This window comes from Theropithecus gelada, chromosome 8 (assembly GCF_003255815.1).
Source record: "Theropithecus gelada isolate Dixy chromosome 8, Tgel_1.0, whole genome shotgun sequence".
NCBI lineage: Eukaryota > Metazoa > Chordata > Mammalia > Primates > Cercopithecidae > Theropithecus > Theropithecus gelada.
In genome coordinates, this window is record NC_037676.1 from 146,749,426 (window position 1) to 146,776,221 (window position 26,796).

Sequence of the window (26,796 nt, forward strand, 5' to 3'; positions counted from 1 at the left end):
TTGCTGCCCCACGGTGGGGAGTGGGTTGTGCCATTTGGTCGGGGTGCCACCCATGCCTGTGAGCACGAAAGCCTGTAGGTGCACGCAGGGGCATGTGGCAGCCCTGGCCGTGTGGGAGTGAGGCCCACGGCCACTGGGCTGGAAGCCTGGGCCTCACCCACTCCCTCCCGTGCTCAGCCTCCTGGAGCCTCCTCTGTAACCCTTTGCTTTCCTGAGAGGAGCCAGGTGCTTTGAAGGAGCCTCCAATGGGGGCCAGCGTCTAGAGTGTCTGTGCTGAGGAGGTGGAGGGTGGGGGTCCCAGGGACCATGGCCTGGAAAGGGAAGTGGTGTTTTCCACAAGACTCTTGTGCCAGAGCCACCGGGGCAAAACAAGCACAAGACTGTGTCAGAACCTCCCTGGGGGGAGGGGGTTGTGGGTCCCCAGTTCCTGGCATGCAGCCCCAATCCTAGGGCCTGGCTGCCAGCTTCTGCCTGGGCTGGCATAGGGGACATGCAGTTGGCCATTCTGGCTCTGAGCTGGCTGGGCACAAGGTGTCAGGGTGAGGGGGTCCCTTAGGGGCCTCAAGCAGGAGGGCTGAGGGCACCGCCGGTTTGTCTGTTCATGGCGGGCAGCTTTGTGTGGCCACCAGTGCTGGGTGGCGTGGGTTTGGGATGTTCTCTCTCCTGGCTCAGCACGGGCCTGTCAGCCCAGTGTCCTTTGGGCCTGCCCTTCCCCTCGCATCCCTGGTTGGAAGGCTGTTCTTGCAGGGCTACGGGCAGGCGGGGACTGGCTGCTGGTTAAATTTAGTGTGGGGGGTGGGGCAGCTGCCCAAGGTCCACCTGCCACCAGGGCTGCCACTTGGGCTCTGCTGCCAGGGGGCGGGCAGGGGCTGGCTCTGCCTGGGGCCAGGCCTATATTAACCTGTGCCCCTGTCTCAGGGCCAGAGGGGCAGGCCTGCGCACTGGGAGGCCGTTGTGGCAGCGAAGCAGAGAAGTGCAAGGTGAGAGGCCTGGGGGCCGGCTATCCTGACCCCTGTGGGTCAGGTTTCGTGGTGGCTGTTGGGGTGGGCCAGCACTGAGCCTGGCCTTTGGGCTCGGCAGGCTTGTGGAGGTGGGTCTCTGACGACCTATCCCGGCTCATTTCCTACTCTCTCCTCCAATCGGGAACAAGAGGGCCAGAGAACTCAGGTCACCCCTAGCCTGGGGTGTGTCCCAAGGGCAACCCCCAGCTGGTGCCTGGTGAAAGGGCAGCCACGGTGTGAGCTGTCCCAGGGCCCAGGGCTGGACTGCCTGGCTCCAGCCCCCTCCCCCAGCCCCTCGCAGTGCTCATCAGGGACCAAGGTCCAGCTACAGAGCTCTCACAGCCTCTAGGCCATAGGTGCCAGCCCTGGAGAGGCCAGATGGAACCCAGAGCCTGAACACCCCTCCCCTCCCCCCAGCACCCCCTGGATTCCTGAGGCCTGGCTCAGTTACTAAGGAGACAGGTCCGCTGGCCCAAGCAAAGATGCGGGTGCCACGAGGGCTAGGCCTTGGCCAAGCCCTGCTGGGGTAAATCCCAGCAGCCCAGGCTCCAGTCTCACCTCGGGGGTCCCTCCTTTCCAGCTCTGCCAGCCCCTCAGGGCTGCTGGGCACTCCCTTCACCTCCTGAACACCCTAGGCGCTCAGCCCCCGGCCCCACATCTAGTCCCTCAGAGCTGTCCGGACTGGGACTGACGTCTGTACCTACCCCCCATGTGGGTCTCCTGCTCTCCCTTCATGGGGACACTGGGCAGGCACCGGGCCTTGCCCCAAGCCCCGCCTGCCGCCTCGCCCACTGCTTCTGCCTCCCTGGAGCAGAGCTGTTCCCAGACGGGTGGGGCGGGGCCCAAGGTCCCCAGCTCCTTCAGCCCTTTCTGTCTCCCCCAGTGGGGCCAGCTGTGGTGAAGAGGGTGCTCTCTTGCCTGGCGTCCCCTCTGCTACGGCTGCCTCCTCCCAGCCGTGGCCCACTGAGCCAGACCCAGCTGTCCCCACTCCCACTTCTGGTCCTGCCACCTCCTGAGCCGCCTTCCCACCTGGTCTGGGTAGAGTCATGGCCTCGAGCACAGGTGACCAGAGCCAGGCGGTGAGGAATGGACTGAGGACGAAGGTGCTGACGCTGCACAGCATGAATCCGCGTGTGCGGCAAGTGGAGTACGCAGTGCGTGGCCCCATAGTGCAGCGAGCCTTGGAGCTGGAGCAGGAGCTGCGCCAGGTATGGCCCAGGCCCCTCGCTGCCCTCCAGGTCACACTGGGGTGGCCGAGTTGGCCCCAGTCCCACTGGCTCACGGCACAAGGGCTGAGGGGTTAGGTAGGGCACGGTCTCCCTGCCTGCTCCCCTCCCCTCCCAGGGTGTGAAGAAGCCTTTCACCGAGGTCATCCGTGCCAACATCGGGGACGCACAGGCTATGGGGCAGAGGCCCATCACCTTCCTGCGCCAGGTGAGGCTCGTGCCCGCTGCACCCCTCCACCCCCCGCCCGTGTGCCCTGACCTCAGCACTCCGTCTTCCCAGGTCCTGGCTCTCTGTGTCAACCCCGATCTTCTGACCAGCCCCAGCTTCCCTGACGATGCCAAGAAGAGGGCGGAGCGCATCCTGCAGGCGTGTGGGGGCCACAGCCTGGGTGAGAGCCAGGGCCAGGAGGAAGCAGAGGGCGGCCCTGCCGCTGGAGGAGGGAGGTCCCCTGGGAGGGCTGAGAACTTCACCTGTAACTCCCATCCTGTCCTGCCCGAGTCCAGGGGCCTACAGCGTCAGCTCCGGCATCCAGCTGATCCGGGAGGACGTGGCGCAGTACATTGAGAGGCGCGACGGAGGTATCCCTGCGGACCCCAACAATGTCTTCCTGTCCACAGGGGCCAGCGACGCCATCGTGGTAGGCTGGGCATGCGCAGGAAGACATTCCTGACACTGCAGAGAGGGTGCCCAGGGTGGGGGACAGGTGCAGCCCCAGGCCCTGCCAACCCTGCCTTCCCCTTCCTTCTTGCAGACGGTGCTGAAGCTGCTGGTGGCCGGCGAGGGCCACACACGCACAGGTGTGCTCATTCCCATCCCCCAGTACCCACTCTACTCGGCCACACTGGCAGAGCTGGGCGCAGTGCAGGTGGATTACTACCTGGACGAGGAACGCGCCTGGGCGTTGGACGTGTCCGAGCTTCACCGTGCACTGTGTCAGGCGCGTGGCCACTGCCACCCTCGTGCGCTGTGTGTCATCAACCCTGGCAACCCCACCGGTGCGTTCCCGCCGCCCCGCCCCACTCCTCCCGCACCCTTGTGCGCCCTGGCCCAGGCAGTGCCGGGTCTGCCGTCCCCCGGCTGCCCAGTGGAGGGCAGTGCGCCCCCTTGGCTCACCCAGCCCTGCTGCCTCCCCCACACCCCAGGGCAGGTGCAGACCCGCGAGTGCATCGAGGCTGTGATCCGCTTCGCCTTCGAAGAGCGGCTCTTTCTGCTGGCGGACGAGGTGCGTGGTGCAGGGGAGCGGGAAGCCGGGCAACAGCCAGCCCCCGTGACGCCTTGCGCCCTTCCAGGTGTACCAGGACAACGTGTACGCCGCGGGCTCCCAGTTCCACTCATTCAAGAAGGTGCTCATGGAGATGGGGCCGCCCTATGCCGGGCAGCAGGAGCTCGCCTCCTTCCACTCCACCTCCAAGGGCTACATGGGCGAGTGCGTGCAGGCGAGGCGGGAGGGGGCTCGCGGGCTATGGCCTGGCCCTCCTCGCCCAGTGGGCCAACTCCTCTGCACCTGGCCTGGACGCGCCCCTCACCTGGCAGGTGCGGGTTCCGCGGTGGCTATGTGGAGGTGGTGAACATGGACGCTGCAGTGCAGCAGCAGATGCTGAAGCTGATGAGTGTGCGGCTGTGCCCGCCGGTGCCAGGCCAGGCCCTGCTGGACCTGGTGGTCAGCCCGCCCACGCCCACTGACCCCTCCTTCGCGCAGTTCCAGGCTGTGAGTTGGGGGCAGGAGGGGGTCCAGGTGACCTAATCGGGGGTGGGGGATGCTGAGTGCTGTGCCCTCATGGGCCCTCCCTCCCTCCCTCTGTGGCCACAGGAGAGGCAGGCAGTGCTGGCGGAGCTGGCGGCCAAAGCCAAGCTCACCGAGCAGGTCTTCAACGAGGCTCCCGGCATCAGCTGCAACCCAGTGCAGGGCGCCATGTACTCCTTCCCGCGTGTGCAGCTGCCCCCGGGGGCGGTGAAGCGTGCTCAGGTCAGGCGGGGGCGGGGCTGCAGGGTGGGCAGTGGTGGCCAGGCATCTCTCCCTGATGACTGCCTGTTCACAGGAGCTGGGCCTGGCCCCCGACATGTTCTTCTGCCTGCGCCTCCTGGAGGAGACTGGCATCTGCGTAGTGCCTGGGAGCGGCTTTGGGCAGCGGGAAGGCACCTACCACTTCCGGTGAGGCCCGGCCCTCACTGCCTGTCCCGCCACCCTGGCCCTTCACTCACTGTCAACTCCTTTCAGGATGACCATTCTGCCCCCCTTGGAGAAACTGCGGCTGCTGCTGGAGAAGCTGAGCAGATTTCATGCCAAATTCACCCTCGAGTACTCCTGAGCCCAGCCGGGGCCAGGCTGGGCGCCCCGGACTGTGTGCTCAGGGGCCCTGGGGGCTCTGGAGCCCACTGTACTTGTTCTTGCTGCCTGGCGGGCGGGGGGGGGGGGGCTGGGCCCCTGCCTCTCTGCAGGTCCCTAATAAAGCTGTGTGGCAGTCTGACTCCAGGGAGGAAGCGCTGGCAGCTGCGTGGTCTGCTCCCACTTGCCTACCCTTCTTGCAAGCCTGAGTCCCTTCAGAGAAAGGGCCTTCCACGACCAGCACCCACTTGTTCCTCCTGAAGACCCGGCACCCACTATGGGCTGGGTCTTCCCCGTGGCCTCTTGCTGTGGGGCAGAGCCCGTCACGATCACACAGAAATGGGCTGAGAGTCCGGAATGTGAGGAAAGCACAGGCCCACACCCCTTTGTGGAAGCCCCCAGAGCTGTTGGGGTGGGGATGGGGCTTGACAAAGAATCTAGGGAACCAGGGGCCCAGTTGGCCACCCAAAGAAACAGCCTTTCCTGAAGAAGGCGCAGAAAGCTGTCTCCTTCCTGGCTCCCTTCCCTGTGAGGTCCACGTCCCTTCCCTGTGAGGTCCAGGTCTTCCCTGTGAGGTCCACGTCTTCCCTGTGAGGTCCAAGTCTTCCCTGTGAGGTCCACGTCTTCCCTGTGAGGTCCAGGTCTTCCCTGTGAGGTCCACATCTTCCCTGGGGCAGGGAGAAATACTAAACCAGCATGGCGCTGGCTGGTCAGAGTGACTAACAGGGAGGAAGTCTTGGTTCTCTTACCCGAGGTAGTAGGGGTGGGGCCACTGTCTGGGGGGCCAGAGAGACCACCTTTGGTGTCAGTGTGTGGTGTAGTCCTTCAGCTGGGTGGAGTGGGAGGCAGAGGGAGAGGATGAGGGAGTGTCCCAGGGGAGGGCTGGGGCTGGGCTGAGGGGGGTGGACAGTGATGTGTCCTGGCCTGGGGAGCATGGCTGAGCACCTACTACATGCAGACACTGCTGCGGGTCACTCCATCTGCCCAGATGGTCTTCTGAACTAGGCATGATAACCCCCATTTGATAGACAAGGAAACCTGCAAACAAAAACCTGCTGAGCTGACAAGAAACCCCCTCAGAGACCACAGCAGCCAGGAAAGTGCACTGGGTCCAGTGCCCTCAAGTCCGCCAAGGACCGGACTGGCTTTAGAGACTCGCAGACTTGGAAATCGGACTGGCCAAGGCATCTGGTTTTGTTCGCTCTGGAGATGGTTCTTAACCACAAGCCACACTTCACAGCCTCATCTGGGCCTCAGGAGCCCCTGAGGGCACAGCTCCGGACAGGAGACACAGCAGCTGGGCCCCTCCCTCGGCAGGGCGGGCTCGAATCAGGCAGGGCGCTCCTAGCCTTGTCACCGGACACTGAAGGGCATCAAGGGCAGTGGCAGGCCGTGTCCTTCTGAGCTAAGCTGGGTTCTGACCTTTCACACTACCCTCCTAACTTCCATGGGTCTGTCACTGCCTTAGGGAGGGGCTGAAGCCAGACACAGCAAGGTTGGGGTCCGACGACAGAACCCTTAAGAAACGGACGCCTTCACGGGGGCGGCTGGAGAAGCGGGGGCCGGGCACTGCAGCAACCAGGCTGCAGGTCAGACACCAGGAAGGAAGCAGGCCTGGCGCGGATCCGAGACTCCTGGGAGAGACTAGGGCTGGCCGTGGGCGCAGGCCGATCCTTACATTCGAGGCCGGCCCTGCTCTGTAGCTTCCCTTTCCGGGCCTCTCACCAGCGCAGGACTTCGCTGGGAGCGCGCACGTGGCGGGGCGGCCGCGGGCACTAGCCCGGACTGGTCACCGGGGGCGCCAGGGAGCTGACGCTCTGGCCCGCTCCGGTCTCTGTGGCTCGCGCGACCTTCCGGCCCTGGAGTCGGTGGCCGCGGGGCTCCAGCGACACCGTGTGGCCCGTCTCCGCTGTGTGGCTCTAGGCGGCCGAGAAACTGCTGAGAGTCCGGCCCGGCCGACGGTGAGGGCCCCGGGAGGCAGCGGCCCAGCCCCGTTTACCTGCGACCGCACAGAGCATGATGGGAGCCGCGGAGGGCGGGGGGGAGCAGTGATCCCGCCCCCTTACCTGCGGTCTCGCAAAGCATGCTGGGAGCCGCGGGAGGCAGTGACCCCGCCCCCTTTCCTGAGGCCGCGCAGAGCATGCCGGGAGCTGGTGTCCAGACCGCTCGCCTCTGTTTGGACCCGATTTCGGTCCTTCTGGGGTGTTAATGCTCCTAAAGTCCAATCGCACGTGTGCAGACCCCAGCCTGTACGACGCTGACTCCGCCTGGCCCCAGAACCAAAGCCATGCTGGGGTGTGGCCTCTGACCCAACGCGGAGAGGACCTCGCTTTGCGGGACCCCACCTGGAACCCGACCTCCCGGCCTCGCAGTCGATCGGAGCCGCCATGCATGGGAAGTTGCTGCCGCTGGCCGGCCTCTACCTGGTGCAGGGCCTGCCCTACGGGCTCCAGTCCGGCCTCCTGCCCGTGCTGCTGCGCGCCGGCGGCCTCTCCCTGACGCGCGTGGGGCTGGCCAAGGTTCTCTACACTCCCTGGCTGCTCAAGCTGGCGTGGGCCCCGCTGGTGGACGCGCAGGGCTCGGTGAGGGCCTGGCTGACGCGCAGCACGGCAGGCTTGGGCCTGGTGTGTGGGCTCCTTGCCGGGCTGCCCCCGCCTGGAGCTGGCCAGGCCGGGCTGCCCGCCGCAGTGGCGGGGTTGCTGCTGTTGCTGAACCTGGGTGCCGCTGTGCAGGATGTGGCCCTGGACGCGCTGGCTGTGCAGCTGCTGGAGCCGGCCGAGCTGGGGCCGGGCAACACCGTGCAGGTGGTCGCCTACAAGCTGGGGGCCGCACTAGCCGGAGGCGCGCTGCTGGCGCTGCAGCCCACCCTCTCGTGGCCGCAACTCTTTCTGCTCCTGGCTGCCACCTACTGGCTGGCCGCGGCCCTGGCCTGGGTTGCACCAGCCCTGCGGCGGCTCCCACAGCCGGCCCCGTCCAAGCAGCGTCCCCACACCGCGCACCTCCTGCGGGACGTGCTGGCTGTGCCGGGGACCCTGTGGACGGCAGGCTTTGTGCTCACCTACAAGCTAGGTGAGTGAGGCCTCGAGGCGCAGGCAACAGCAGAGGTGGGGCTTCCGGGACAGCTCCAAGTGTGTCCCCAGTGCTTGCAACCCATTACAGGGCCACTCTCTTTTTGGGTATGACCGACATCCGGGGCTCTGCAGCTGGACCTTGCTGTCTTGTCCTCCCCCAGCTCTAGCCACATCCCTGAGCTCTCTCGGGCTGCCCCACTTCTCCCCCCAGCACCTACAACTCTGGAACACTGAGGAGAGCAGGGCAGGACTGAGGCCCCAGGTGGGGAGAAGGGAGGTGGGGGCAGATATGGAACCTCCTGTGCTCATACCCGCTCTCCGCAACCCAAGGTGAGCAGGGCGCCAGCAGCCTGTTTCCTCTTCTCCTGCTGGACCATGGTGTTTCTGCCCCTGAGCTGGGACTGTGGAATGGTGTGGGTGCTGTGGTCTGCTCCATCGCTGGCTCCTCCCTGGGTGGGACCTTGCTGGCCAAGCACTGGTGAGCCCTCCCCAGTGTGCCCTGCCCACCCACTTGTACCCAAGCTGCCCCCAATTCCTATACTGCCCAATTTCCCACCCCCACCCCAGGGAACTGCTGCCTCTGTTGAGGTCAGTGCTGCGGCTCCGCCTCGGGGGCCTAGCCTGCCAGACTGCCTTGGTCTTCCACCTGGACACCCTGGGGGCCAGCATGGGCCCTGGCACAATCTTGAGAGGTGAGAGGCTGGCTTTGAGGAGGGAGGAAAAGGGGCCAGGAGCCTGGGGCACTGCTGACCTCTGCCCTCCCAGGGTCAGCCTTGCTGAGCCTATGTCTGCAGCACTTCTTGGGAGGCCTGGTCACCACAGTCACCTTCACTGGGATGATGCGTTGCAGCCAGCTGGCCCCCAGGGCCCTGCAGGTGAGGAGACATTGCAGGGACACAGAGGGACTGCAGGGCTGGGACCGTGTGGGCCTTACTCTGACCCTGACCCCCACCCCCTCAGGCCACACACTACAGCCTTCTGGCCACTCTGGAGCTACTGGGGAAGCTGCTGTTGGGCGCTCTGGCTGGAGGCCTGGCCGACGGGCTGGGGCCACATCCCTGCTTCTTCCTCCTGCTCATCCTCTCTGCCTTGCCCGTTCTGTACCTGGGCTTGGCACCCAGCACCTTTCTCTGAGCTGGGTGGCTAGACTGGTCAATAAAGCCACGTGTGCCTAGAATATGTGATGTGCTTGTCCCCAGGTTGTGGGGGCTGCCTCATTGGCCAGGAGGGCCCATAAAAACAATGTGAGCACTTTATATTCTGCATTTTGGAGTCTCCTCGTCCTCACACCCGGTAACAGGTTTTGCCCAGGGCCTCAGTCACTGCCCTAGCTGCTGACAACCCCAGCTCTACCCAACATCCCCCAACGCAGTGCAATCAGCAGGCCACCCGCAGGAGCTCTTCTGTGGCCAGGCGCACCAGGGCGTGGAAGCTCAGATTCAGGTATTTTCTCCAGAAGCGCCGGTCCTGCCCGTACACCTGGGCTGGGTAGCAGGGGCTTCCTACGGTGGAGTCAAGACACAGCCATGAGCCCCAGCCCCAGCCTGCATGGGAGGCGTCCCAGGCCTCACCTGCCCCAGCCCCAGCTCCAGCCTGCATTGGGTGGAGCCTTGTAGGCCTCACCGATGCCATGGAAGATGCGGGCCACAGCCCTGCCCGAGAACTTCTCCTCTGGCCTCAGGGACAGAAACTGGCGGATGTCGCAGCGGACCTGGTCCTCCCAATCCTGGAGCTGTGTGGACAGGCACATTAGGCTTGCTCTGAGCTACCGTGGCACTGCATCCACACAGCAAGCCCCATGCAGCCCAAGGAACGTGCAACCTTGATGAGCTTCCTGGCCTTACTGTACTCACTCTGGCCTGCCCTGGCTCAGGGCCCTGCGTGTCCTCCATGTCTCCCGGCCCCTGTGCTTCCTCTTCCACTTCCTCAAAGTAGCGGCCGAGCAGGTCCTTGAGCCTGGTGCTGCGCTCCTCATCCTGCTGCTCCAGGCAGGGCCCACAGCTGGGGAAGGCTATGCTGTGGGGAGGAGCCCGTCAGAGCTGATCACTGCAGGAGGGTGGATGGTCCCAGGCCCTGCCTGCCTCCTCCCAACCTGTGAAAGGCCTGAAAGGTTCTGCGCAGACGGGCCAGGGCCTGGCGCTCCCGGGCCCGCACACGGCCATAGAGGAAGTCACAGATCTGGTCCTTCTCCTCAGCGGTCAGGTCTCCTGGGCTGCGAAGGTGGAAGGCCAGCTCCCTGAACTCCACAAGCACCCCTGTCCTGCGCTGCACACCTGCCGGAAAGCATGTCAGATGCAGGCAGGCAGCATCCAGGGCTGGGTGGGGTGGGGTGGGGTGGGGCGGGGCGCACCTGTCCTGGGTTCATGGTCCCACTGCAGCTGGCAGAGAGCCCGCCGCACAGAGGCCAGCTCCCAGCCCATGGAGTCCACCAGCTTGACCATATCAAACTCCACAGAGCTGCTGCCTTGCCCTGGGTCCTCAGGCAGCCGCTGGGCCAAGCACACAGCCAAAGGGGGACACCTGTGCCCAGGGAAAAGGAAACATGTGGCCAGCAGCCCTGATTCGCCAACCTTGTCTCCAACTCAGGGCAGGGCGTGCTCACCTGTGGGCCAGGGCCTGGAGCTGGGCAGGGCCCCCAGGGCAGCTCAGACGGCAATGGATATAGGTGGTTGCCAGCAGCTCCAGCCAGTGGCGTGGGTGCAGCTCCAGGTAGCACAGCAAAGTCTCGATGGCTGTGGGCAGAGCAGGGCTCAGGGGATGTGGGCACAGCCCATCCACACCCATGGCTTACCCCCAGATTCCTCACCCTCCTCTGGCATGTCCAGAGCCTGCACGGTAAGCTGTACTGGGAGTGCCCGCTCATGGCCCACACAGGTCCTTCTGGGTCCTGGGGCTGCCTGGTGGACACCAAGCTCCTCAGCCTCTTGAGAGGAATACTTGGGCACAGGTCTTTCTCCACCCATGGTCCCTTCCTGCTCTGGGGACGGCCTGGTGCAGGTGCAGGCTGGGAACACGCGCTGCACCAGCCTCTTCACAGCCAGGAAGTCTGTGCTGTTGGCGTGCACATGTCTGCGGAGCTCTCGCAGGTCTTCGCCCTGCAGGACGACTATCATGAGGGTGGGGTGGGGCACTGGGGGCTTGAGCACTGGCAGTTGGGGGGGTGCCAACCTGGGGCTGCAGGAAGAGGTGGCAGTGGGCAGGCTGCCCATCACGCCCGGCCCGGCCCACAGCCTGCACGTAGCTCTCGAAGCTTGGGGGCAGCCCCAGATGCAGCACAGCCCGCACATCTGGCCGGTCCAGCCCCATCCCGAAGGCCACCGTGGCCACCACCACCCGCAACTGGCCCTGCATGAAGGCCCGCTGTACCCGCTGCCGTTCCCGGCCGCACATGCCCGCGTGGTAGGCCTCGGCCGTGGTTTTGGGGGCACGACCTTTGGGGAAGACAGGTAGATAATCAGTGGGAGGGGCCACGTGTGCCCAAGGTGGGTTCACCGGGGCACCAGCCGTGTCTGTGCCTCACCTCCAGGCCCTGGGCCCTGGGCTGCATGCAGGCAGGTTCGGAGAAGCGCAGCGATCCGCTCCGTGTCTTCGCGCCGGTTGCAGTAAATGATAATGGAATCCAGGTTTCGAAAACGTTTGCCTTGCAGCAGTGTCAACAGTGCCTGACAAGGAGTGGTCGGCATGGGCAGTGCGGGGTGAGCATGGGCCGTGGGGGGTGAGGAGAGGTCGGTGTGGGCCGTGGGGGGTGAGGAGAGGTCGGCGTGGGCCGTGGGGGGTGAGGAGAGGTCGGCGTGGGCCGTAGGGGGTGAGGAGAGGTCGGCGTGGGCCGTGGGTGGTGAGGAGAGGTCAGCGTGGGCCATGGGCGATGAGAGTCGGTGTGGGCCGTGGGGGATGAGGAGAGGTCGGCGTGGGCCGTGGGGGGTGAGGAGCCATCAGCGTGGGCAGTCGGGAGCCAGGGCCCTGCAGGGTCCCCAGAGCTCACACTCCCACCTGGTCTGTGTCCCTGTCCATGGACACGGAAAGGTGCAGGTTGGCGGGAACTGGGGCTGGCCCATGGAGGCCAGGCTCTTCATTCACAGCCAGGTGCTGTGCCACGTCACTGGCAGTGCGGCGTGTGGCTGTGGCTGTGAGACCCAGGAAGCAGTGCACGCCCATGCGCTCCCGAAGCACCTGCACCAGAGGCGGTGGTGGCGTGAGGCCATCCAGCCCATCCTGGCCCTAGCCGCCCACCCCAGTTCACATATGGCTCACCCTGCAGACGCGCAGGTAGCAGGGCCGGAAGTTGTGGGACCACTGGGAGAGGCAGTGGACCTCATCAATGCAGGCAAAAGCAACTGGAGGCAGCTGCGTGGCTGGAGAGAGGCCTCCTGCCCCCACCAGTGCCTCGGGTGTCAGCATCAGCACATGTACCTGGGCTGCCCGAACCTGAAGGCAGCAAGATCAGAGGCACAGCCCAGGCACTGCCTCCCTCACCCCTAGGCCCATGAGGCCCCCACCTTCTGCAGGACAGACTCCCGTTGCTTCCTGGTCATGCCCGAGTGTATGCAAGCTGCCTTGAGACACGGTGGCAGGCCAGACACCTGCAAATGCAGGAGCAACGGCCGTCATAGGCCAGCCCGGCCCTGGCCCTTCCCCAGGTCATCCCAGAGCTGCTGCCATGTCCATCCTAGGCCCTCAGGGGAGAGGAGAACCAGGTCCTGGGTCCTAGGGCCAAGGGTTTAGAGCCACCTGTGGGCCTTGGCCCAGGAGCCCTGGAGCAGACAGACTCAGTGGGGAGGGCTCCCTTCCCAGCACAGCTCCTGTAGGGGTGGCCGTGGTGCCTGTGGAGCTGGGCTGCCTTCGACCTACTGCCAGGACTGGGACTGAGGCCACAGACACCTTGAACCTCCCATGGGAGGGGGCGGTTAGGGGAGAAGCAGCAGTTGCCCTTGGGAGTCACAAGTGCTGGTTCTTGGCTGTGTACATGTGCCCAGGGCCCTGTGTGCACACCTGGTCGTCCATGAGTGACAGCAGGGGAGAGATGACCAACGTGAGGCAGGGACTGCGCCGGGCATAGAGCAGCGCCGGGAGCTGGTAGCACAGGGACTTGCCGGCACCTGTAGGCAGCACCAGCAGCGTGGAGATGCCTGTGTGGGGCGCGAGTCAGCAGCGGGGTTCTGCAGCCTGGCCTCAGCCCGGCCTCAGCCCCGGCAGCCACGCTCACCAGACAGGATCCGCATGACTGCACGCTCCTGCCCAGGACGGAAGGCTTCGTGTCCCAGCTGCTCCAGGGCCTGGAACACCTCAGCCGGCGTCTCTGCAGACACAGGTGTTGACCACCATGACTTAAGTCACACCAACCCCTCGGTAAAGGCTCTGGACCAGCAGCTGACTGCTTACCTGCCAGCTGCCCTGAGGGCCCCAAGGAGTAGAGTGGCAGCATGGTGGAGGCCAGGCCGGGCACCCCAGGCACAGGTTGTGGTGCAGGAACCAGCGACTCAGGGCCAGCAGGGTCTGTGTCTTCCTCACTTACTGGAGCAGGCAAGAGAAGGTGGAATAGGAGCTCCAAGCAAAACAACCACTGGCCACACCTTCTCTTCCCCCAAAGGGGTTGGCAGCAGGCAGTGCCCTTCTTCTGTGGTACTTCTTCTAAAGCATAAAAGGTTGACACCCATCCTCGTCCTTGCCACCCTGCTTTGGGGGAGCCAGGGTAGGGCCTGGACCAGGGGCACCTGGAAGGTCTTTTGCTTGGAACAGAAGTGTCGCCCAAAAGAGTACCATGCCCTCTCCACGGTGGTGGGCAGACCCGCCCTCCAGGGCAGATGTCTCACCTGGCTGAGGACACTGGGGTGCCCAGTGATCAAACTGTTCATTCAGGAAACAAGACTCCTTGATCGTGACTGTGGCACCACCACCCCCAAAACACTCCCCTTTCTTCCGCCACTTCTGCTTCCATGCCTGAAGGGTGCCCACATAGGAGGGTCACTGGGTGGGACATGCAGGGGTGCTGAGGGGAGGGAAAGGGAGGGCCTGTCCCAGTCCATCGCCGTCTTACCTGCTTGCGGAGGAGCCTGCCACGGAGTGCCCGGCCCTGCACGTAGCGTTTCTGCTTCATGTTGAGCCGTACGTAATTGCCCCTGTCATGGCGGGCCAGCCTAGAGATGTGCAAGTGGGCTGTGCCCTCAGCCTTCCCCGCCCTAGCTTGACTGGAGGTGCTGAATCTGTGGTACCTGGGGGTCGACAAACTGCTGCAGGGCTGAGGTGGCTGTGCCTGTACAGGTTCCCCTGGAGGGTCTTCCTCAAGTGTGACAGCCCCAGCCCCCTCCGATGGGGGTCCAGCCTGGCTGCTCTGCTGCTGGACCTGTGTGGGGCTCCCCCAGAGCTCCTTGTTCCGTCTCTGCTTCTTGCCTCGACTGCTGCTGGGCTGGGGGCTCCCTGCACGGATGCTGACTTCTTGGAGGGCTGAAGCCTCTGGGTCCGGGGAGCCAGCACCAGGACCAAGGACAGCTGACTCACCCGGGATCAGAAGCTGTGATTCCTCTGAGCCTAGGCCAGGCCTGCAGGCTTTGGGGGCCCCCAGAAAGTCTGGGATCTCACTGTGACATCGCTGTAACCAGTCAAGATCTAGGGAGGCCAGCTGCTGGCTTAGGGATGCCTGCAGGTGCTGCAGCTGGCCTGGCCTTGGCTGGGGCCCAGGGGGCTGTGGAGGCTCATCACTGACTTTTTCTGCAAAGGTGGGGACAGGCCCTGTGCCTGGGGGATTTGGGGTGGGCGTCTTGGATGAGGATCTTCCTAGAGGCCAGGGTCTGCGGCCTAGGGCTGGTCCGGCCTGGGAAGCGAACAGAATGGCAGCAGAAACTCAGGCCCCTGGGCTTCTGTAGACTCTGAAACCTGCCTGAGTTCCCACCTTCAATCGTAGGGCAGACTAATTAGCACAAGGCTGGCCTAGAAAGGGAGTCAAGGGCGAAGGCCCCGAGAAACTCTGTGGAGACTCGTGCCCTGGTTGGCACAGGAGCCTGTGTCTGTCTGTGTGGAAAGAGTGACAAGAAAGAACCCCGGGCCAGAAGCACCTCTGGACCTAGTGTGGACTCACTGCTTGCTAACTCCTCACCTGCAGGGTGCGTTTCAGGTTGGCCTTGAGCCGCTGCCCGTAGTCCGGCACCGACCCCTGGCAGCTCCGCCCTGGCGTATGTTGTGGACTGTGGGTTGCAGCCCGATTCAGGTGGGGCCCCCAGCAGTGGGACTCTGGTGCCTGCAGGAGACAGTAGGGGCGCAGGCCAGAAAAAGGCTGGTGTGGAAGCAGAGGCGCTCCCACCCACCCCTCTCACACCTGGAGCGAGGCCCGGCCCGTCTTCACTTTGCTCAGTCCCCCTCCCAAGTTCTGTGCCCCACGGAGGCCTGGCCGCGACTCCGTGGCTCCTGCCACTCCGCCAAACAGGAAAGTGGGAGGAGGCTGGGGTGGCGGGGCCTGGATACCTCTTCGACGGCCACGGGGAGCAACTCGGAGCTGCGGGGCCCGCCGCCGGCCTGGCCCACGGTCCGCTTGAGAGTACGATACTCCCGGTAGAGCGCTGCGTGGGCGGGCGGGAGGCGGGGTCAGGGTGGAGCCTGGGCCCCAGCCGACCCGGCGTCCTCCCGCCTCCGTCGACCCGGGACCCCGCCACCCGGCCGCGCGCTCACCGCGGGTCTCCTGCGGCGCCGCCTCCACGTCGTCCTGTAAAGGAAACGCGTCAGCCGCGGGCCGCGCCCTCAGCCCCTCGGCCCCAGGGCATCCCGTACCTGGCTCGGCCGCCGCCCGCGCTCCCGCCGGAACGCGCGTTCCCACGCTTGCAGCCGCTCGCGCACATCCCGCAGCCGCTCCATGGCGGGCCCGCCAGGCCTCCGCGCAGTCCAGCGGCCGCCCAGCGAATCTCCCGCGCCGCAGACGATGGGGCCAACAGCCAATGCGGGCGCGCGGCGGGCCGGGGGCGGGGCCACCGCGACTAGGCAGCCAGTCCGCCGGGCCCTGGACAAGCAACCAATGGGGGGCGCCGACGTCATCGCGGGGCGCCGCGGCGCCGTGCGGGGCGCGGCGGACGGTCTAGGCGGGGCCGGAGGCGGGTGGCTGCGGCTGCGGGACCGGTGAGCGCGGGCGGCCAGGCGGGGGTCGGAGTGGGGCGGCGTACGTCCCTGGCCCTGCCTGGCCGCAAGGGGCGTGGCAGTGGTCGCTCGGGGCGGCCCGGCTGAGGGAGGCAGTAGCTGCATTTGGGAGCCCGGGGCCGAAGCCGGGAGCCCGGGCGGTGCCATAGCGGGCCGGCAAGGACTGGGAGTCCCCCGGCCGGTCGGAGCGGCGTCAGGCCCTGGTGGGAGACGCACCTGGCTTGGAGGAGCAGGCCCCGCCCGGGACAAGAAAGAGCGGAGGGACCAGCGCCTCCCGCGACTCGAGGCCCAGAGGAGCCGGGCGGGGGCGTCTTTTCGAAACGCAGGCAGCAGAGGGCCGACGCGTTCCCCGTGGCCGGCGGGAGGGGCGGGGGCGTCGCACGGAGGTGCCTGCCTCCCTTGGTGGCCAGGCCGTCTGCTTTCGTGTCCTCCCGTGACAGGTGCTCGGTTGGTCTGTCCTGTCAGAGCGAGGTATGACCGTTGAGATCTCAGAATGAGACCGAGGGTTGGTGTCTGGGACTTTTCAGGAAGCGGTTCCTTAAGGACTTATTTGTACGTGCAAAAGTTGGCAAAAACAAGGGCCCTGGGGCCAGAGTGTCCTCCCCAGACCCCTTCCCTGACTTGTCACTCAGGCTGTGACCTTGGGCCAGGCCTAGGCCTTCATTTTCTAATCTGTCACAGGGAGATGGCTGCGATTTAGATTTGAGGATGCTGCAGTCAGCAGCAGGGCTGGCACCCTGTGTCACAGGTACCTTGTGGCCTTGGGAGTGTTCGCGCGCATCTCTGCAGCTTGGGTGCTGCTTAGGCAGCTTTCTTTGCCTTGTCTGAGCAATCTGTAGCCTTGCACCTTCCGAATCCCACATACTTAAGACTTGTTCTTTCCATAGTGGCTCTCCAGGGAAGAGGGAGAGGTTTTAGGCCACTGGTAAGAGCCACCAAAGGTGAAGGTTGCTTTCTTTCAGGGGTCTCCGTACTTGGTGACACTCTGGAGAATAGTGTTTTTTGGGGGGGGCTTATATTGAAGGCTTGGATTTCATAGGCTACATCATCTGGACTCAGTGTTCCCTAGGTCTCGGTCTTTTCAACCTGCCCTGTTGCTTATGAAGCTGCATCTGTGCTTCCAGCTCTTTGTTGTTTTGTGGAGTCCCAGGGTAGCCCTGGAGAGCCTCTGTGAGGAGATGGGAGGGAAACGTGATTTGGCTGCTTGACTCCTTGGAGTGTCCCGTCAACGTTAATGCTGATGAAGGTTGGTGGGGAGAGGCCTGGACTTTATTCAGGTTTCGAAGAAGGTTTTGTGAAGCAGCTTTGTAATTTGGGAGGCCTGAAGTACCCATGGGGGGCCCTGCAAGGCAACAGGCATCTGTCAAAAGCACACCCAAGCAAGCGAGTTGTCGACAATGTCACACTGCTTGACACTTGGTTTCCCTAAAGAGTCCTGTGCCTCTGGAGGGCTGGGGCTGAGTTGTGACCTTGTCTGCCAGTTCACTGCACCTAGCCCAGCGCTAGGCATCTAATAGGTGCTTGTCTGTGCCGTGGCCTCTGCTAACTGCTGACTTTGTTTCAGGCGCTATGCTGGGCCTTCCTACCACCTGTGTGTGGCTTGGTAGTGGCCTAGGGTCTCTCCTCCCTGCTGAAGTCCCTCTCCTGCAGGTGGCCGTCTGCCCGGCCCAGCGCCATGCACACGCTTGTGTTCTTGAGCACGCGGCAGGTGCTGCAGTGCCAGCCAGCTGCCTGCCAGGCCCTGCCCCTGCTGCCACGCGAACTCTTCCCCCTGCTGTTCAAGGTGGCCTTCATGGACAAGAAGACAGTGGTACTGCGCGAGTTGGTACACACATGGCCCTTCCCGCTGCTCAGTTTCCAGCAGCTGCTACAGGAGTGTGCCCACTGCAGCCGTGCCCTCCTGCAGGAGCGGCCTAGCACTGAGAGCATGCAGGCCGTCATCCTGGGGCTGACTGCCCGGCTCCACACCCCAGAGCCTGGGGCCACCACACAGCCCCTCTGCAGGTATGGACTTATCTGAAGGGTTGTCAGGCTAGGGGTGTGTAAGTGGGTTCCCTGAGAAGGTTCTAGGCTTGGGTCGTAAAGTTAGCAAGAGCTCATACAGGAGCAGGCGTGTTGCTCCTGTCCCAAGCTGGCTGGGAGGGGGTATGGGCCCTGCCCCTCGATCCCTTCCTCAGATCATTCCTACTCCCAGGAAGCATGCGCTGCGGGTGCTGGACATGACAGGCCTCTTGGATGATGGTGTGGAACAGGATCCTGGCACCATGAGCATGTGGGACTGTACTGCTGCGGTGGCTCGCACATGCATCGCCCAGCAGCAGGGGGGCGCCACAGAGCCTGGGCCAGCCCCCATCCCCGTGGAGGTGCGTGTGGACCTGCGGGTGAACCGGGCCTCCTATGCCTTCCTGCGGGAGGCACTCCGAAGCAGCGTGGGCAGCCCACTGCGGCTCTGCTGCCGGGACCTGCGAGCTGAGGACCTGCCCATGCGCAACACTGTGGCCCTGCTGCAGCTTCTGGATGCAGGCTGCCTGCGCCGCGTGGACCTGCGCTTCAACAACCTGGGCCTGCGTGGCCTGTCTGTAATCATCCCACACGTGGCTCGCTTCCAGCACCTGGCCAGCCTGCGGCTCCACTATGTGCATGGGGATTCAAGGCAGCCCTCCGTGGATGGCGAGGACAACTTCCGCTACTTCCTTGCCCAGATGGGCCGCTTCACCTGTCTGCGCGAGCTCAGCATGGGCTCCTCTCTCCTTTCAGGGAGGCTGGACCAGCTGCTCAGGTGAGCGGGCCCCACCACTGCCCTGCCCCTCCCTTCTGTAGGGACCCTCCCTGGCTCTGCCTGTCTGTGACCCCTGTGTCCCCTGTAGCACCCTGCAGAGCCCCCTGGAGAGCCTGGAGTTGGCCTTCTGTGCTCTGTTGCCTGAGGACCTGCGCTTCCTGGCACAGAGCCCCCATGCTGCCCACCTCAAGAAGTTGGACCTGAGTGGTAACGACCTGTCTGGCAGCCAGCTGGCACCCTTCCAGGGTCTGCTGCAGGCATCAGCAGCCACACTGCTGCATCTGGAGCTGACTGAGTGCCAGCTTGCAGACACCCAGCTGTTGGCCACACTACCCATCCTGACTCGGTGCACCAGTCTCCGGTACCTTGGCCTCTATGGCAACCCACTGTCCATGGCGGGCCTCAAGGAGCTGTTGCGGGACTCAGTGGCGCAGGCTGAGCTGCGTACTGTGGTGCACCCCTTCCCTGTGGACTGCTATGAGGGCTTGCCCTGGCCGCCGCCTGCCTCTGTCCTGCTGGAGGCCTCCATCAATGAGGAGAAGTTTGCCCGCGTAGAAGCAGAGTTGCATCAGCTGCTTTTAGCCTCAGGCCGTGCCCATGTGCTCTGGACCACGGACATCTACGGGCGACTGGCTGCAGACTACTTCAGCCTATGATGAAGTAGCTCTGGGTGAGACACAGGCTGTCCTGCAGTCTCTTTAGGTAGGCAGGGCCTTTGCTGGGACCCTGGTGGAGGCCTGTCACAAAAGCACTGGTTTCTGGTTTCCTGCTGGGTCCGCCTTGCTTCTGGGCACACCTCGAGCCTCCCCTGCTTTCTGCAGTGCCCCACGCGGTTTTCCCTGCACTTGCTCCATGATTGGCTGACCATCTGTGGGCCCCAGGGCTGGATGTCAGGCCTCCATTGCCCTGCTCAGTTTGGCTGCATTTGGCTGCCCTCTGGGGTCCTGGTCCTTTGTGCAAATGCTTTGGGATCCCACTTGTGAGTTGAGAGAGATGATGGTCTCTCTGAGCCTTTCCCATCCCTTTACTGAGAGCTCAGTGCTCTGGGGTTGAAGTTGGACAGAAGCTGCTTCAGGGAGGCTGGGGTCCCCAGGCACTCGTGCCTCTTAACGTGTTCCCTGGCCTGCCACCCAGCCACCCCACTGGGCTGGGCTCGGGCTGGAGGGGGTCATCAAGGTACAAATGTGCCTGGAAATTGAATTTATGGCTCTTTTTTTTTCTGTCCACATTGGTCAGCCTTATCCTTATCTCTGCTGTCACCATCCCCAACATGGCCACTGGGCAACAACTGCCATCCAGCCTGCCCGCAGGGTGGCCCCGTCTGCACTGCTGGCCAGTCCTTGCTCTTCCCACCTTTCGGAGGCCCAAGATCCTACCGTGGCCGGCCAGGGCCAGCGAGGGACCCCCCTGCAGAGCTGGAGGTTGGGGTGATGTCTTTTTGGAAGAACTTCAAGGGAGGTGTTGGGGCCTCCCTGGCCACCTTCCATTGCTACCCCAGGATTCCCGAGTGCAAGGCTCCCGGTGCGCGTCCCACAGACGGCTCACCGCACACTGCGCGGCTTCCACCTTTACTGACGGAGCATGTGCGCGGCCGCGCCGGCCAATCCCCGGCGCCCACGTCATCTGCCCGCGCCCGCCGCCCTAGCAATGGATCTCGTAGGCGACTGGCGGGGGCACGCGGAGTCCCGGCCCCGCCCCCTCTGCTGGTCCGCAGTCCGCCGGCGCCTCTGCCGGACCCTCGGCGAAGAGCGGCTTGGAGCGGTTGATGACGAACATCTCGTGTCCGCGCTCGTCGCGGAGCTCCTCTAGCTGTGCGAACGTGCAGGGGCCGTCCGAGTAGTCGTTGACGAACAGCGCGCCCTCCCCCGGTGGCCCCCGCGCCTTTTTTCGCCTGCGGCGCCGGCGACAGATCATGGCGACCAGGAGCAGCGCCGTGAGCGCCAGCAGCGCGATGGCCGCCGCAATGGCCGTCTGCGTGGCCAGGCCCAGGGCGCGGAAGGCCATGCTTCCCGCCTCGGGCCGGGGCTCGCGACCAGCGGGGCGGGCGGCCGGAGGTGGCGGTTGCGCGGGCTGCTGCGGCTGCTGTCGGGACGCGTTGACCAGGAGCCGGAAGGGCACGCGGGCAGCGCCACCAGCATTGGAGGCCTCGCACTCGTACTTGCCGGCATGGGCCAGCGTGATGTTGCTGAGGAAGAGCATGCCGCTGCCCGTGTCGGATGCCGAGTGTCCGCCCAGGCCCGGCGCCCCACCTTCTAGCTGGGCCTGGGCTTGCGGCCGGCCCTCGCGAGGCTGGGGCACCTTTCTCCAGGTCACCAATGGCTGCGGGTAGCCGGAGGCTTGGCAGGCAACCCGCAGGTCCTCACCCAGGTTGGCTGTGAGCTCTAGCGGCTGCACGTGGACAGAGGGCGGAATGCAGATGAGGCTGCTGTGGGATACGTCCAGGAGACTCTGGAGCGCCAGGCGCGGGGGCTCTGCACACATAATCTTCCTGTCCCTGGAGGTGAGCAGCCGCTGGCCGCCCTCCTTGATCCAGGCACCCAGCCAGTGCAGGGCGCAGTCACAGCGCCATGGGTTCTCTGTGGGAGAGCAGCATCAGGCAGGTGGCTTGAGGATGGTGCTACAACACAGCCTGTGCAGTTGGGGTTCTGCGGGCCAGGGCAGGGACCTCTTTCCCACCTACCACAGCCTTTTCACACGGAGTCCAAGGCCCCTGCCACCCCTTCCTTCACCCCAAGCTCCTTGGGGCGGCAGCAGCCCTTCACCCCCGCCCCGCCCCCCTCCGCTTTAGCTCTGTGATGCCTGTTACAGATCACTTCTGCGTCAGTCTCTGAGAAAGCACCTGCTCCTCAAATCTTCCTGCAACAAGTGCCACTGTTTTTAGGAACCTGGGCTTCCACATAGGCATCTCACCAGCACTGAAACCTCACAAGTCCTCTCAGCCTTGTCTTTGGATGTTCCCTCGGGAATGTCCCCAGTCCTGATCAGCTGTCTCTCTCCTTTGCAATTTTTGCCTCCCCTCTGAGGGCCTAAAAGTGTACAGAATCCTCAACTCTGTTAAGTCACCCTGTGGGGTTCCTGTCTTGTCTTCCTCAGGCAGGGTGCCTGAGCTGTATCCCCCAACACGCCCATTCCCGCAGCCCTCCACTGTGGCTGCAGGCGGTGGTGCGGCCCTCCAGACTGCTGCCCAGTTGCCTGCTATCAAAGCCCCTCCACACATGAGCCTGTTCCCTACTGCCACCACCTGGCCAAGACAGAGACACTTTCCGAGGAAGAGGTACCTGTGAGGCGCAGGACTTGCAGACTGGCCAGGGGCTGCAGCGCCTCTCGGCTGATGGTACCCAGCTGGTTCCTGCTGAGGTCCAGCAGTGCTAGGGAGGACAGCCCCGCTAGAGCCTGGTCCTCCAGCAGCTCAATGCTGTTTTCTTGCAGGTGAAGCTCCTGCAGTCGCTGAAGTAGGGACAGCAGATCGTGAGGAAAAAGGGCGCCGAGGTTGGGGGCATGCCTCCCCCTTCTTACCAAGCTACACTACGTTGCCTTTTCTAACTACTCCTGCCCTACAGGGCGAGCGGCCATAATGGAATCTCCCGCCCCTTCAGACCCCAGGCGCTCACCGGCAGGTGCAAGAAGGTGAAATCCAGCAGCCGCGCCAGCTGGTTGCCCGCCAGGTAGAGCACGCGCAGCTGGGCCAGGCCTGCGAAGGCGCCGCTGCGCAAGGCGCGCAGCCGGTTGCTGGTGAGCGCCAGCTCCAGCAGGCGCGGCTGCGCGCGGAAGGCGCCGGCCTCCAGGGCGCGCAGGCTGTTGTTGTGCAGGTAGAGCCGCCGCAGAGCGGCGAGCGGCGCCAGGGCTCCTGGCTCCAGGCGCGCGATGTTGTTGTCCTGCAGGAACAGTGTCTGCAGGCCGGGGAAAGGGGAGGCGCTTACCCCACTGCGGGGGTCTTCTCCCTGGGGGCACCCTGTCCTCCCGCAGCTCCACACAGTGCCCACCTGCGTCCCTGGCGGGATTCCCAGCGGGACGACACGCAACCGCAGGGCGCCGCACTCCACTGTGGCGCTGTAGCAGCGACAGGCTGCTGGGCAGCCAGCGGTGCGGGGCGGCAGTAGCAGCAGCAGCAGCAGCAGCACCAGCAGCGCGGGGGCCCCCGGGGCCATCTCCCGAGGCCCAGCTCCTCACCGGCCCTTCCGCGGTTCAGCCGCGGACGCGTGCCCTCCTGAAACACAGGTTGGCAGGCCAGTCTCGGCAGTCGAGAGCCAGCCAATAGATGGAATGGAGGCCTGCACCTGCGTCTAACTTTTGACGCTATAAATCGGTTCAAGAAACTAATAAAACGTTCGGTTTTCTCCTTTGACAAAAACATTTTCTTAAAGCTCTGGGGCATCAGGTTCGAATTTAGAATTCCTGGTGTCCTCTTCACAGGATGTGACCATGTAGGGAGAGCCACCCAACCCTGTCACCTTCCCTTCCTCCTCCACCCATGCCCAGCAGGTCAGGAGCTTCCTGCTCAGGACATGGATGTGTGTCGCTTGCTGCCCCCGACTCTACCCCCAGGCAAGTGGTTGCTGTTTGGTTCTACGGTGCAAGAAGCTGGAAGTACAGGGTATGGGCTTGGGAACTTTGCTTAGGTGACAAAGCCTGGGGCCCCATTACCCAAGCATAGCTAGGAAGGGGAGAACAGGCCCTGGGCAGACACACCTCCTTGTCATCCTGTGGGGGCCCAGGCAGAGCTGGCTTCAGAGGAGCTACGAGCCCCAGGGAATTCAAGGCACAGCTTTGTCCAGCACCTGCTCCTGGCCTAGGGGTGGGACCAGCTTAACTAGAATTGGGTCTTTTTCTCAGGTAACCTGTCAGAGAATTGGGGGATGAGAAAAATAATGGGAAAGTCGGCTCAGGAGCCATGGGTCTGTGCTTCCCATGCTGGCCCCCAGAAAGGTGTCCTGTCTTTGGGGATAGATGGGGCCCTGGGAAAGCTGGGGTGGGATGGGGTGGCGGGGGGGGCCTTGGGCCACCAATTGGGTTTCTGGTGTGGCTTCCCAAATGGGCTCTGGGAGCAGTGTGACCTCTGAAATCAGCAAGGAGCAGGGAGTTTGCTGGGGGACCATATGCATGTACTTATCCTAAAGAAATGGGAAGGCTGGGGTCTGGTTTCAGGAACAAGGAGCCCAGTTTTAAAAGCAGGGATCTGGACTAAGCCAGCCAGCCTACCCGAAGCCAGGGAAGACAGGGCTGCAGGTGTCCTGTCTCCCAGCCTCATCTGGCAGGCCTCCCCAGACATTTGCCTGTCCACCAGCTCTTCCTCTTTGCCGAGTCATGTGGAAAGGGACGGGACCAAGTGGCCTTGGTGTTTATTTAAATCTTGCCCTAAATTGTAAGTCATATGATTATTTAAAGTCACTAGAGATAAATAAGCACAGCAATAAAGTTTTAATGGATAGCTCTGGCCCAGGCGGAGGCAGTTCCCAGATGTCTCAAGATGCGTGTGAACCCCAAGAAGTTGGGGGCGTTATCTGGGCCCCTGGGATCCATTCCCTGGGTAAAAAGGGTTGGTACGTGGCTCCAGGCCTGGCCCAGTCAGCCTCCAGCAGGAAGGCTTCTCAAGTGGAGAAGGTTCTTGGCCTCAGATCTCAGGGCGCTGCTGCTCACGCTGGCCCCCCCTAGATGCAGATTGGTGTAGAAAGGCCTGCCAGAGCAGGGATGAGGGCCCCAGGCTGGAAGAAGCCCAGAAATCCTTTTACCAGAGGACACCCCCTAATCCGCTGGGCAGGGGCGGGGTGTCACACGCAGGATTCCGCGACGACTGTAACTGCCTCCTGGGCGCCCCTCTGTGTGGGAGGCGGGGAGGGAAGAGGATGGAACGCCCTGTGCCGCCTAGGGCACAGTGCGAGGCCCAAGCTGGTCTCCGGGCGGCCCTTGCGCACCTCTGCAGCACTGCGACCCGGTGCCTGTATCCCCCACGGTCTCCTCTGCTACCCACGAGCGCCGGTCGGTTTTCGGCCGGGCTCAGGGAGGGCGTGGCCTCCGCGGTCCCCATCCCCCTCCAAGACCCACGCCCTTCTCGGAGCGCACCAGGGTCAGAGCCAGGGTGGTCCCCGACCCCCCAGTCTCCCCACGCCTGGTGACCTTGGGCCGGGCGTCCTCTCACCTGACGCTCCCGCGGCGAGCGGCTCCCCCGCCGTGCAGGTGGCGGCCCCGGTCCGAGCAGCGGCCGGGCTGGGAGGGGGCGGGGGACGCTCGCGCACGCGCACCAGAGTCCCGCGCCCGCCGCCTGGGCCTGACGTCTCCAGCGCGGGCCAATCCGGAGGGCGCCGGAGTCGGGTGCGCGGGGGGCGCGCGCCGTGGGGAGCGGAGGGTCCGGGAGGGCCGGGCCGCGGCAGCACCAAGGACAGCGCCGGATGGGGAGGCGGGGCGCGCAGGCGCACTAGGCTGTCGCGAGTGCGGGTGGCGCGGGCTTTCCGGGGCGTGGGGTCCCGCGGGAGCGGGGTGAGGGGCGCCCGCGGCCTCCTGCCTTTCCCGTGGCCCCGCTCAGGGGGGCCGAGCCGCGAGCAGCAGCGGGGCCAGGTCCATGGTGAGGGCGAGGCGGCGGCCCTGCCAGCGCACGTGCGAGGGCAGCGCGGGCGCGCCGGGCCCGTACTCGAAGCAGGCGCTGAGCTCGAAGGCCAGGGCGGAGCGCACCAGGCCCACGCCGCCCGCACGCTCCGGCGCCGGGTGGTACAAGCGCCCGTTGGCGGCCAGGGGCAGCAGGCGCGCCGGCTCGAAGGGCACGGCCAGGGCCTCACCACCGCCGCAGTAGGAGAGGCGCGGAGGCCTGTGGTCCGCGGTCAGCAGGTGCGTGAAGACCACCGGCCGGTCCTCGCAGCGCAGGAAGTTGCGCTCTCTGCCGCAGGGCGAGAGGAAGGGGAAGGCAGCCTCGTAGCGCCCGCTGCGGTTGGGTCTCAGGCGGGAGAAGAAGGTGACCAGGAACTGCGGGTCTGGGGGATGAAGGGCGCGGATGCTCAGCGCGCTGGGCTCCCAAGGCTGCCGGGCCCAGGACCACACCGAAGGCAGGCGCCGGCGGCAAGAGGTTCGCCTGGCCTCACTCAGCGGGGCTCCTGAGCGCAGGACGCCCACTCCTTGGTGCGCTGGGTCCATCGGCAGAGTCGGGAGCCCATCCGGGGCTGCCCGAAGGGAGAAAGAAAGGGCTGAGGAGGAAGGCACAACATTACCTTTGAAGCAGGTGATGAAATTCTTCATTTTGGAATCATCCAGGAAAAGCTGCAAACAGAGGGCCGGGCCATGATGAGTCCCAGCGTGCAGGGGGAGGCTGGGAAGCTCGGGAGGTCCTGAACCGGCCCGAGCCCACTTTTCCTGCTTGTCTGTGCACACCGAATGCAGGGAGGCTCGTGGAAGGTAAACCTGGGGGCCCTGCCGACTTCTCCGCATCTATGCGCACTTCTGCTCCCTGGTCAGTCAAGTCTTTCCTGCACGTTTTCCCTCTTTTCAAGTTTGTAATCAGTTGTGTCACCTCCTCCGCGGAGACTACCTGGCTTGCTGCCTCCCGGACACGCCGCTGCCTTTGACAGGGCTTCCAAAAAAATGCGGGGCGGCCCGGGTGTCTCCCTGGCAGCGGCGAGAAGTCAGCGCCAGGGCTGGGGGCTTGCAGGGCAAAGTCCGGAGCTGCACGACGCAGCAGGGACGCGGCCCGTGTAGGAGCCTCAGCCGGACCGACCCAGCTCCCGTCTTTCTAGCGCGCGCTCCTCCAGCTCTGCCGAGTCCAGGTCGCCCCCCCCCCCCCCCCCGCCCCCCCACGTGGGACTTCCCTTCGGCCCCGCCCCTCTGGCAACTGCCGCGCCCACAGAAACCCTCGCCTCCGGCCCCGCCCACAGGCACCTCTCCCGGCCCCGCCCCTCGAGCAACGGCCTTGCCTCCTCCCACCTGGCCCTGGTGGTCCACGTAGTAGAAATACTCGCGGGTCTGGGGTTCGGGCCTCTGCCCCTGCGTGTAGGAAACGCCCCCATCCCCGCTGCAGGGCCGGGCTCCCCGCGACCGCGCCAAGGCCAGGCTCCGGAGCGCCCCGCACTGCGACCACATTCTCCTCCCGCGCCGGAAGCGGCCAGCAGGTCACGCCGAGGGCGGTGCCGCGCGAACTCGCGCCCGCCCGCAGCAGCCCCGCGCCTCGCGTTCCGGCGGCGCCCGCCTCCGCGACCCGGGCCCGGCGCTCTTCCCTTTCCCTCTGGCCTCGGGGGCTCGCCCGCCCCGCCCCTTCCGGTCGGCCCCGCGTCTCTTCCCGCCCCCGGCCGCGCC

At 64.7% G+C, this 26,796-nt stretch overlaps 6 protein-coding genes across 13 annotated transcripts; 3 read left to right on the forward strand and 3 right to left on the reverse strand.

Annotated features, from left to right (window-relative positions):
• Nucleotides 1–827: 827 nt before the first annotated feature.
• Nucleotides 828–4,703, forward strand: GPT (glutamic--pyruvic transaminase). The gene is made up of 12 exons (XM_025394613.1): nucleotides 828–980; nucleotides 2,044–2,209; nucleotides 2,346–2,435; nucleotides 2,508–2,616; nucleotides 2,732–2,865; nucleotides 2,980–3,223; nucleotides 3,371–3,450; nucleotides 3,518–3,654; nucleotides 3,762–3,936; nucleotides 4,039–4,194; nucleotides 4,268–4,380; nucleotides 4,447–4,703. Exons 2-12 carry the CDS (start codon nucleotides 2,048–2,050, stop codon nucleotides 4,535–4,537), a joined length of 1,491 nt encoding a protein of 496 aa, XP_025250398.1. The 5' UTR covers nucleotides 828–980; nucleotides 2,044–2,047; the 3' UTR covers nucleotides 4,538–4,703.
• A 740-nt stretch (nucleotides 4,704–5,443) lies between these two features.
• On the forward strand, nucleotides 5,444–8,879 carry MFSD3 (major facilitator superfamily domain containing 3). Of its 3 annotated transcripts, XM_025395188.1 has the most exons (5): nucleotides 6,654–7,623; nucleotides 7,956–8,103; nucleotides 8,193–8,317; nucleotides 8,391–8,500; nucleotides 8,586–8,798. In XM_025395188.1, exons 1-5 carry the CDS (start codon nucleotides 6,942–6,944, stop codon nucleotides 8,757–8,759), a joined length of 1,239 nt encoding a protein of 412 aa, XP_025250973.1. In that variant the 5' UTR covers nucleotides 6,654–6,941; the 3' UTR covers nucleotides 8,760–8,798. The 3 variants fall into 3 exon arrangements, with proteins under 3 accessions (XP_025250972.1, XP_025250971.1, XP_025250973.1); XM_025395187.1 differs by having other exon boundaries at nucleotides 5,444–7,623; nucleotides 8,193–8,500; nucleotides 8,586–8,879; XM_025395186.1 differs by having other exon boundaries at nucleotides 5,444–7,623; nucleotides 8,391–8,879.
• On the reverse strand, nucleotides 8,856–15,497 carry RECQL4 (RecQ like helicase 4). The gene is made up of 21 exons (XM_025395185.1): nucleotides 15,384–15,497; nucleotides 15,285–15,318; nucleotides 15,081–15,175; nucleotides 14,716–14,856; nucleotides 13,660–14,433; nucleotides 13,436–13,562; nucleotides 13,005–13,136; nucleotides 12,829–12,921; nucleotides 12,615–12,751; nucleotides 12,122–12,205; nucleotides 11,877–12,050; nucleotides 11,616–11,795; nucleotides 11,146–11,287; nucleotides 10,794–11,056; nucleotides 10,432–10,720; nucleotides 10,228–10,357; nucleotides 9,976–10,145; nucleotides 9,718–9,898; nucleotides 9,479–9,641; nucleotides 9,249–9,357; nucleotides 8,856–9,127 (listed from the first exon to the last, which is right to left on the reverse strand). Exons 1-21 carry the CDS (start codon nucleotides 15,465–15,467, stop codon nucleotides 9,003–9,005), a joined length of 3,627 nt encoding a protein of 1,208 aa, XP_025250970.1. The 5' UTR covers nucleotides 15,468–15,497; the 3' UTR covers nucleotides 8,856–9,002.
• A 150-nt stretch (nucleotides 15,498–15,647) lies between these two features.
• Nucleotides 15,648–22,873, forward strand: LRRC14 (leucine rich repeat containing 14). 3 transcript variants are annotated; one of them, XM_025394551.1, is made up of 5 exons: nucleotides 15,648–15,725; nucleotides 16,425–16,491; nucleotides 17,308–17,747; nucleotides 17,938–18,522; nucleotides 18,611–22,873. In XM_025394551.1, the coding sequence occupies exons 3-5, from the start codon at nucleotides 17,419–17,421 to the stop codon at nucleotides 19,176–19,178; spliced, it is 1,482 nt and encodes a 493-aa protein (XP_025250336.1). In that variant the 5' UTR covers nucleotides 15,648–15,725; nucleotides 16,425–16,491; nucleotides 17,308–17,418; the 3' UTR covers nucleotides 19,179–22,873. The 3 variants fall into 3 exon arrangements, with proteins under 3 accessions (XP_025250336.1, XP_025250335.1, XP_025250337.1); XM_025394550.1 differs by lacking the exon at nucleotides 16,425–16,491; XM_025394552.1 differs by lacking the exon at nucleotides 16,425–16,491 and having other exon boundaries at nucleotides 15,680–15,725; nucleotides 17,394–17,747; nucleotides 18,611–19,722.
• On the reverse strand, nucleotides 20,064–24,732 carry LRRC24 (leucine rich repeat containing 24). 2 transcript variants are annotated; one of them, XM_025394549.1, is made up of 5 exons: nucleotides 24,659–24,732; nucleotides 22,506–22,729; nucleotides 22,134–22,412; nucleotides 21,801–21,960; nucleotides 20,064–21,098 (listed from the first exon to the last, which is right to left on the reverse strand). In XM_025394549.1, exons 2-5 carry the CDS (start codon nucleotides 22,668–22,670, stop codon nucleotides 20,164–20,166), a joined length of 1,539 nt encoding a protein of 512 aa, XP_025250334.1. In that variant the 5' UTR covers nucleotides 22,671–22,729; nucleotides 24,659–24,732; the 3' UTR covers nucleotides 20,064–20,163. The 2 variants fall into 2 exon arrangements, with proteins under 2 accessions (XP_025250334.1, XP_025250333.1); XM_025394548.1 differs by having other exon boundaries at nucleotides 21,801–21,969.
• Nucleotides 23,918–26,760, reverse strand: C8H8orf82 (chromosome 8 C8orf82 homolog). Of its 3 annotated transcripts, none has more exons than XM_025394554.1 (3): nucleotides 26,428–26,760; nucleotides 25,719–25,767; nucleotides 23,918–25,484 (listed from the first exon to the last, which is right to left on the reverse strand). In XM_025394554.1, exons 1-3 carry the CDS (start codon nucleotides 26,581–26,583, stop codon nucleotides 25,039–25,041), a joined length of 651 nt encoding a protein of 216 aa, XP_025250339.1. In that variant the 5' UTR covers nucleotides 26,584–26,760; the 3' UTR covers nucleotides 23,918–25,038. The 3 variants fall into 3 exon arrangements, with proteins under 3 accessions (XP_025250339.1, XP_025250340.1, XP_025250338.1); XM_025394555.1 differs by lacking the exon at nucleotides 26,428–26,760 and adding an exon at nucleotides 25,946–26,224; XM_025394553.1 differs by having other exon boundaries at nucleotides 23,918–25,767.
• Between the last annotated feature and the right edge of the window lie 36 nt (nucleotides 26,761–26,796).

Bases quoted from the DNA above. Each gene is read 5' to 3' on its own strand.
- RECQL4 (XM_025395185.1), bottom strand. From the start codon at position 15,467: ATGGAGCGGCTGCGGGATGTGCGCGAGCGGCTGCAAGCGTGGGAACGC. The intron at 11,288-11,615 runs GTGGGAGTGTGA...ACTCCTTGTCAG, and splicing joins TGGACAGGGACACAGACCAG to GCACTGTTGACACTGCTGCA. The intron at 9,128-9,248 runs GTGAGGCCTACA...ACTCCACCGTAG, and splicing joins CCGCATCTTCCATGGCATCG to GAAGCCCCTGCTACCCAGCC.
- C8H8orf82 (XM_025394553.1), bottom strand. From the start codon at position 26,583: ATGTGGTCGCAGTGCGGGGCGCTCCGGAGCCTGGCCTTGGCGCGGTCG. The intron at 25,768-26,427 runs GTGGGAGGAGGC...CTCTGTTTGCAG, and splicing joins ACGTGGACCACCAGGGCCAG to CTTTTCCTGGATGATTCCAA.
- LRRC14 (XM_025394551.1), top strand. From the start codon at position 17,419: ATGCACACGCTTGTGTTCTTGAGCACGCGGCAGGTGCTGCAGTGCCAG. The intron at 17,748-17,937 runs GTATGGACTTAT...TCCTACTCCCAG, and splicing joins ACCACACAGCCCCTCTGCAG to GAAGCATGCGCTGCGGGTGC. The intron at 18,523-18,610 runs GTGAGCGGGCCC...TGTCCCCTGTAG, and splicing joins AGGCTGGACCAGCTGCTCAG to CACCCTGCAGAGCCCCCTGG.
- LRRC24 (XM_025394548.1), bottom strand. From the start codon at position 22,670: ATGGCCCCGGGGGCCCCCGCGCTGCTGGTGCTGCTGCTGCTGCTGCTG. The intron at 21,970-22,133 runs GTGAGCGCCTGG...TCCCTACTTCAG, and splicing joins TCACCTTCTTGCACCTGCCG to CGACTGCAGGAGCTTCACCT. The intron at 21,099-21,800 runs GTACCTCTTCCT...GCTCTCCCACAG, and splicing joins GCAAGTCCTGCGCCTCACAG to AGAACCCATGGCGCTGTGAC.
- GPT (XM_025394613.1), top strand. From the start codon at position 2,048: ATGGCCTCGAGCACAGGTGACCAGAGCCAGGCGGTGAGGAATGGACTG. The intron at 2,436-2,507 runs GTGAGGCTCGTG...CCGTCTTCCCAG, and splicing joins CCATCACCTTCCTGCGCCAG to GTCCTGGCTCTCTGTGTCAA. The intron at 3,655-3,761 runs GTGCGTGCAGGC...CTCACCTGGCAG, and splicing joins TCCAAGGGCTACATGGGCGA to GTGCGGGTTCCGCGGTGGCT.
- MFSD3 (XM_025395186.1), top strand. From the start codon at position 6,942: ATGCATGGGAAGTTGCTGCCGCTGGCCGGCCTCTACCTGGTGCAGGGC. The intron at 7,624-7,955 runs GTGAGTGAGGCC...CCGCAACCCAAG, and splicing joins TGTGCTCACCTACAAGCTAG to GTGAGCAGGGCGCCAGCAGC. The intron at 8,104-8,192 runs GTGAGCCCTCCC...CCCCCACCCCAG, and splicing joins ACCTTGCTGGCCAAGCACTG to GGAACTGCTGCCTCTGTTGA.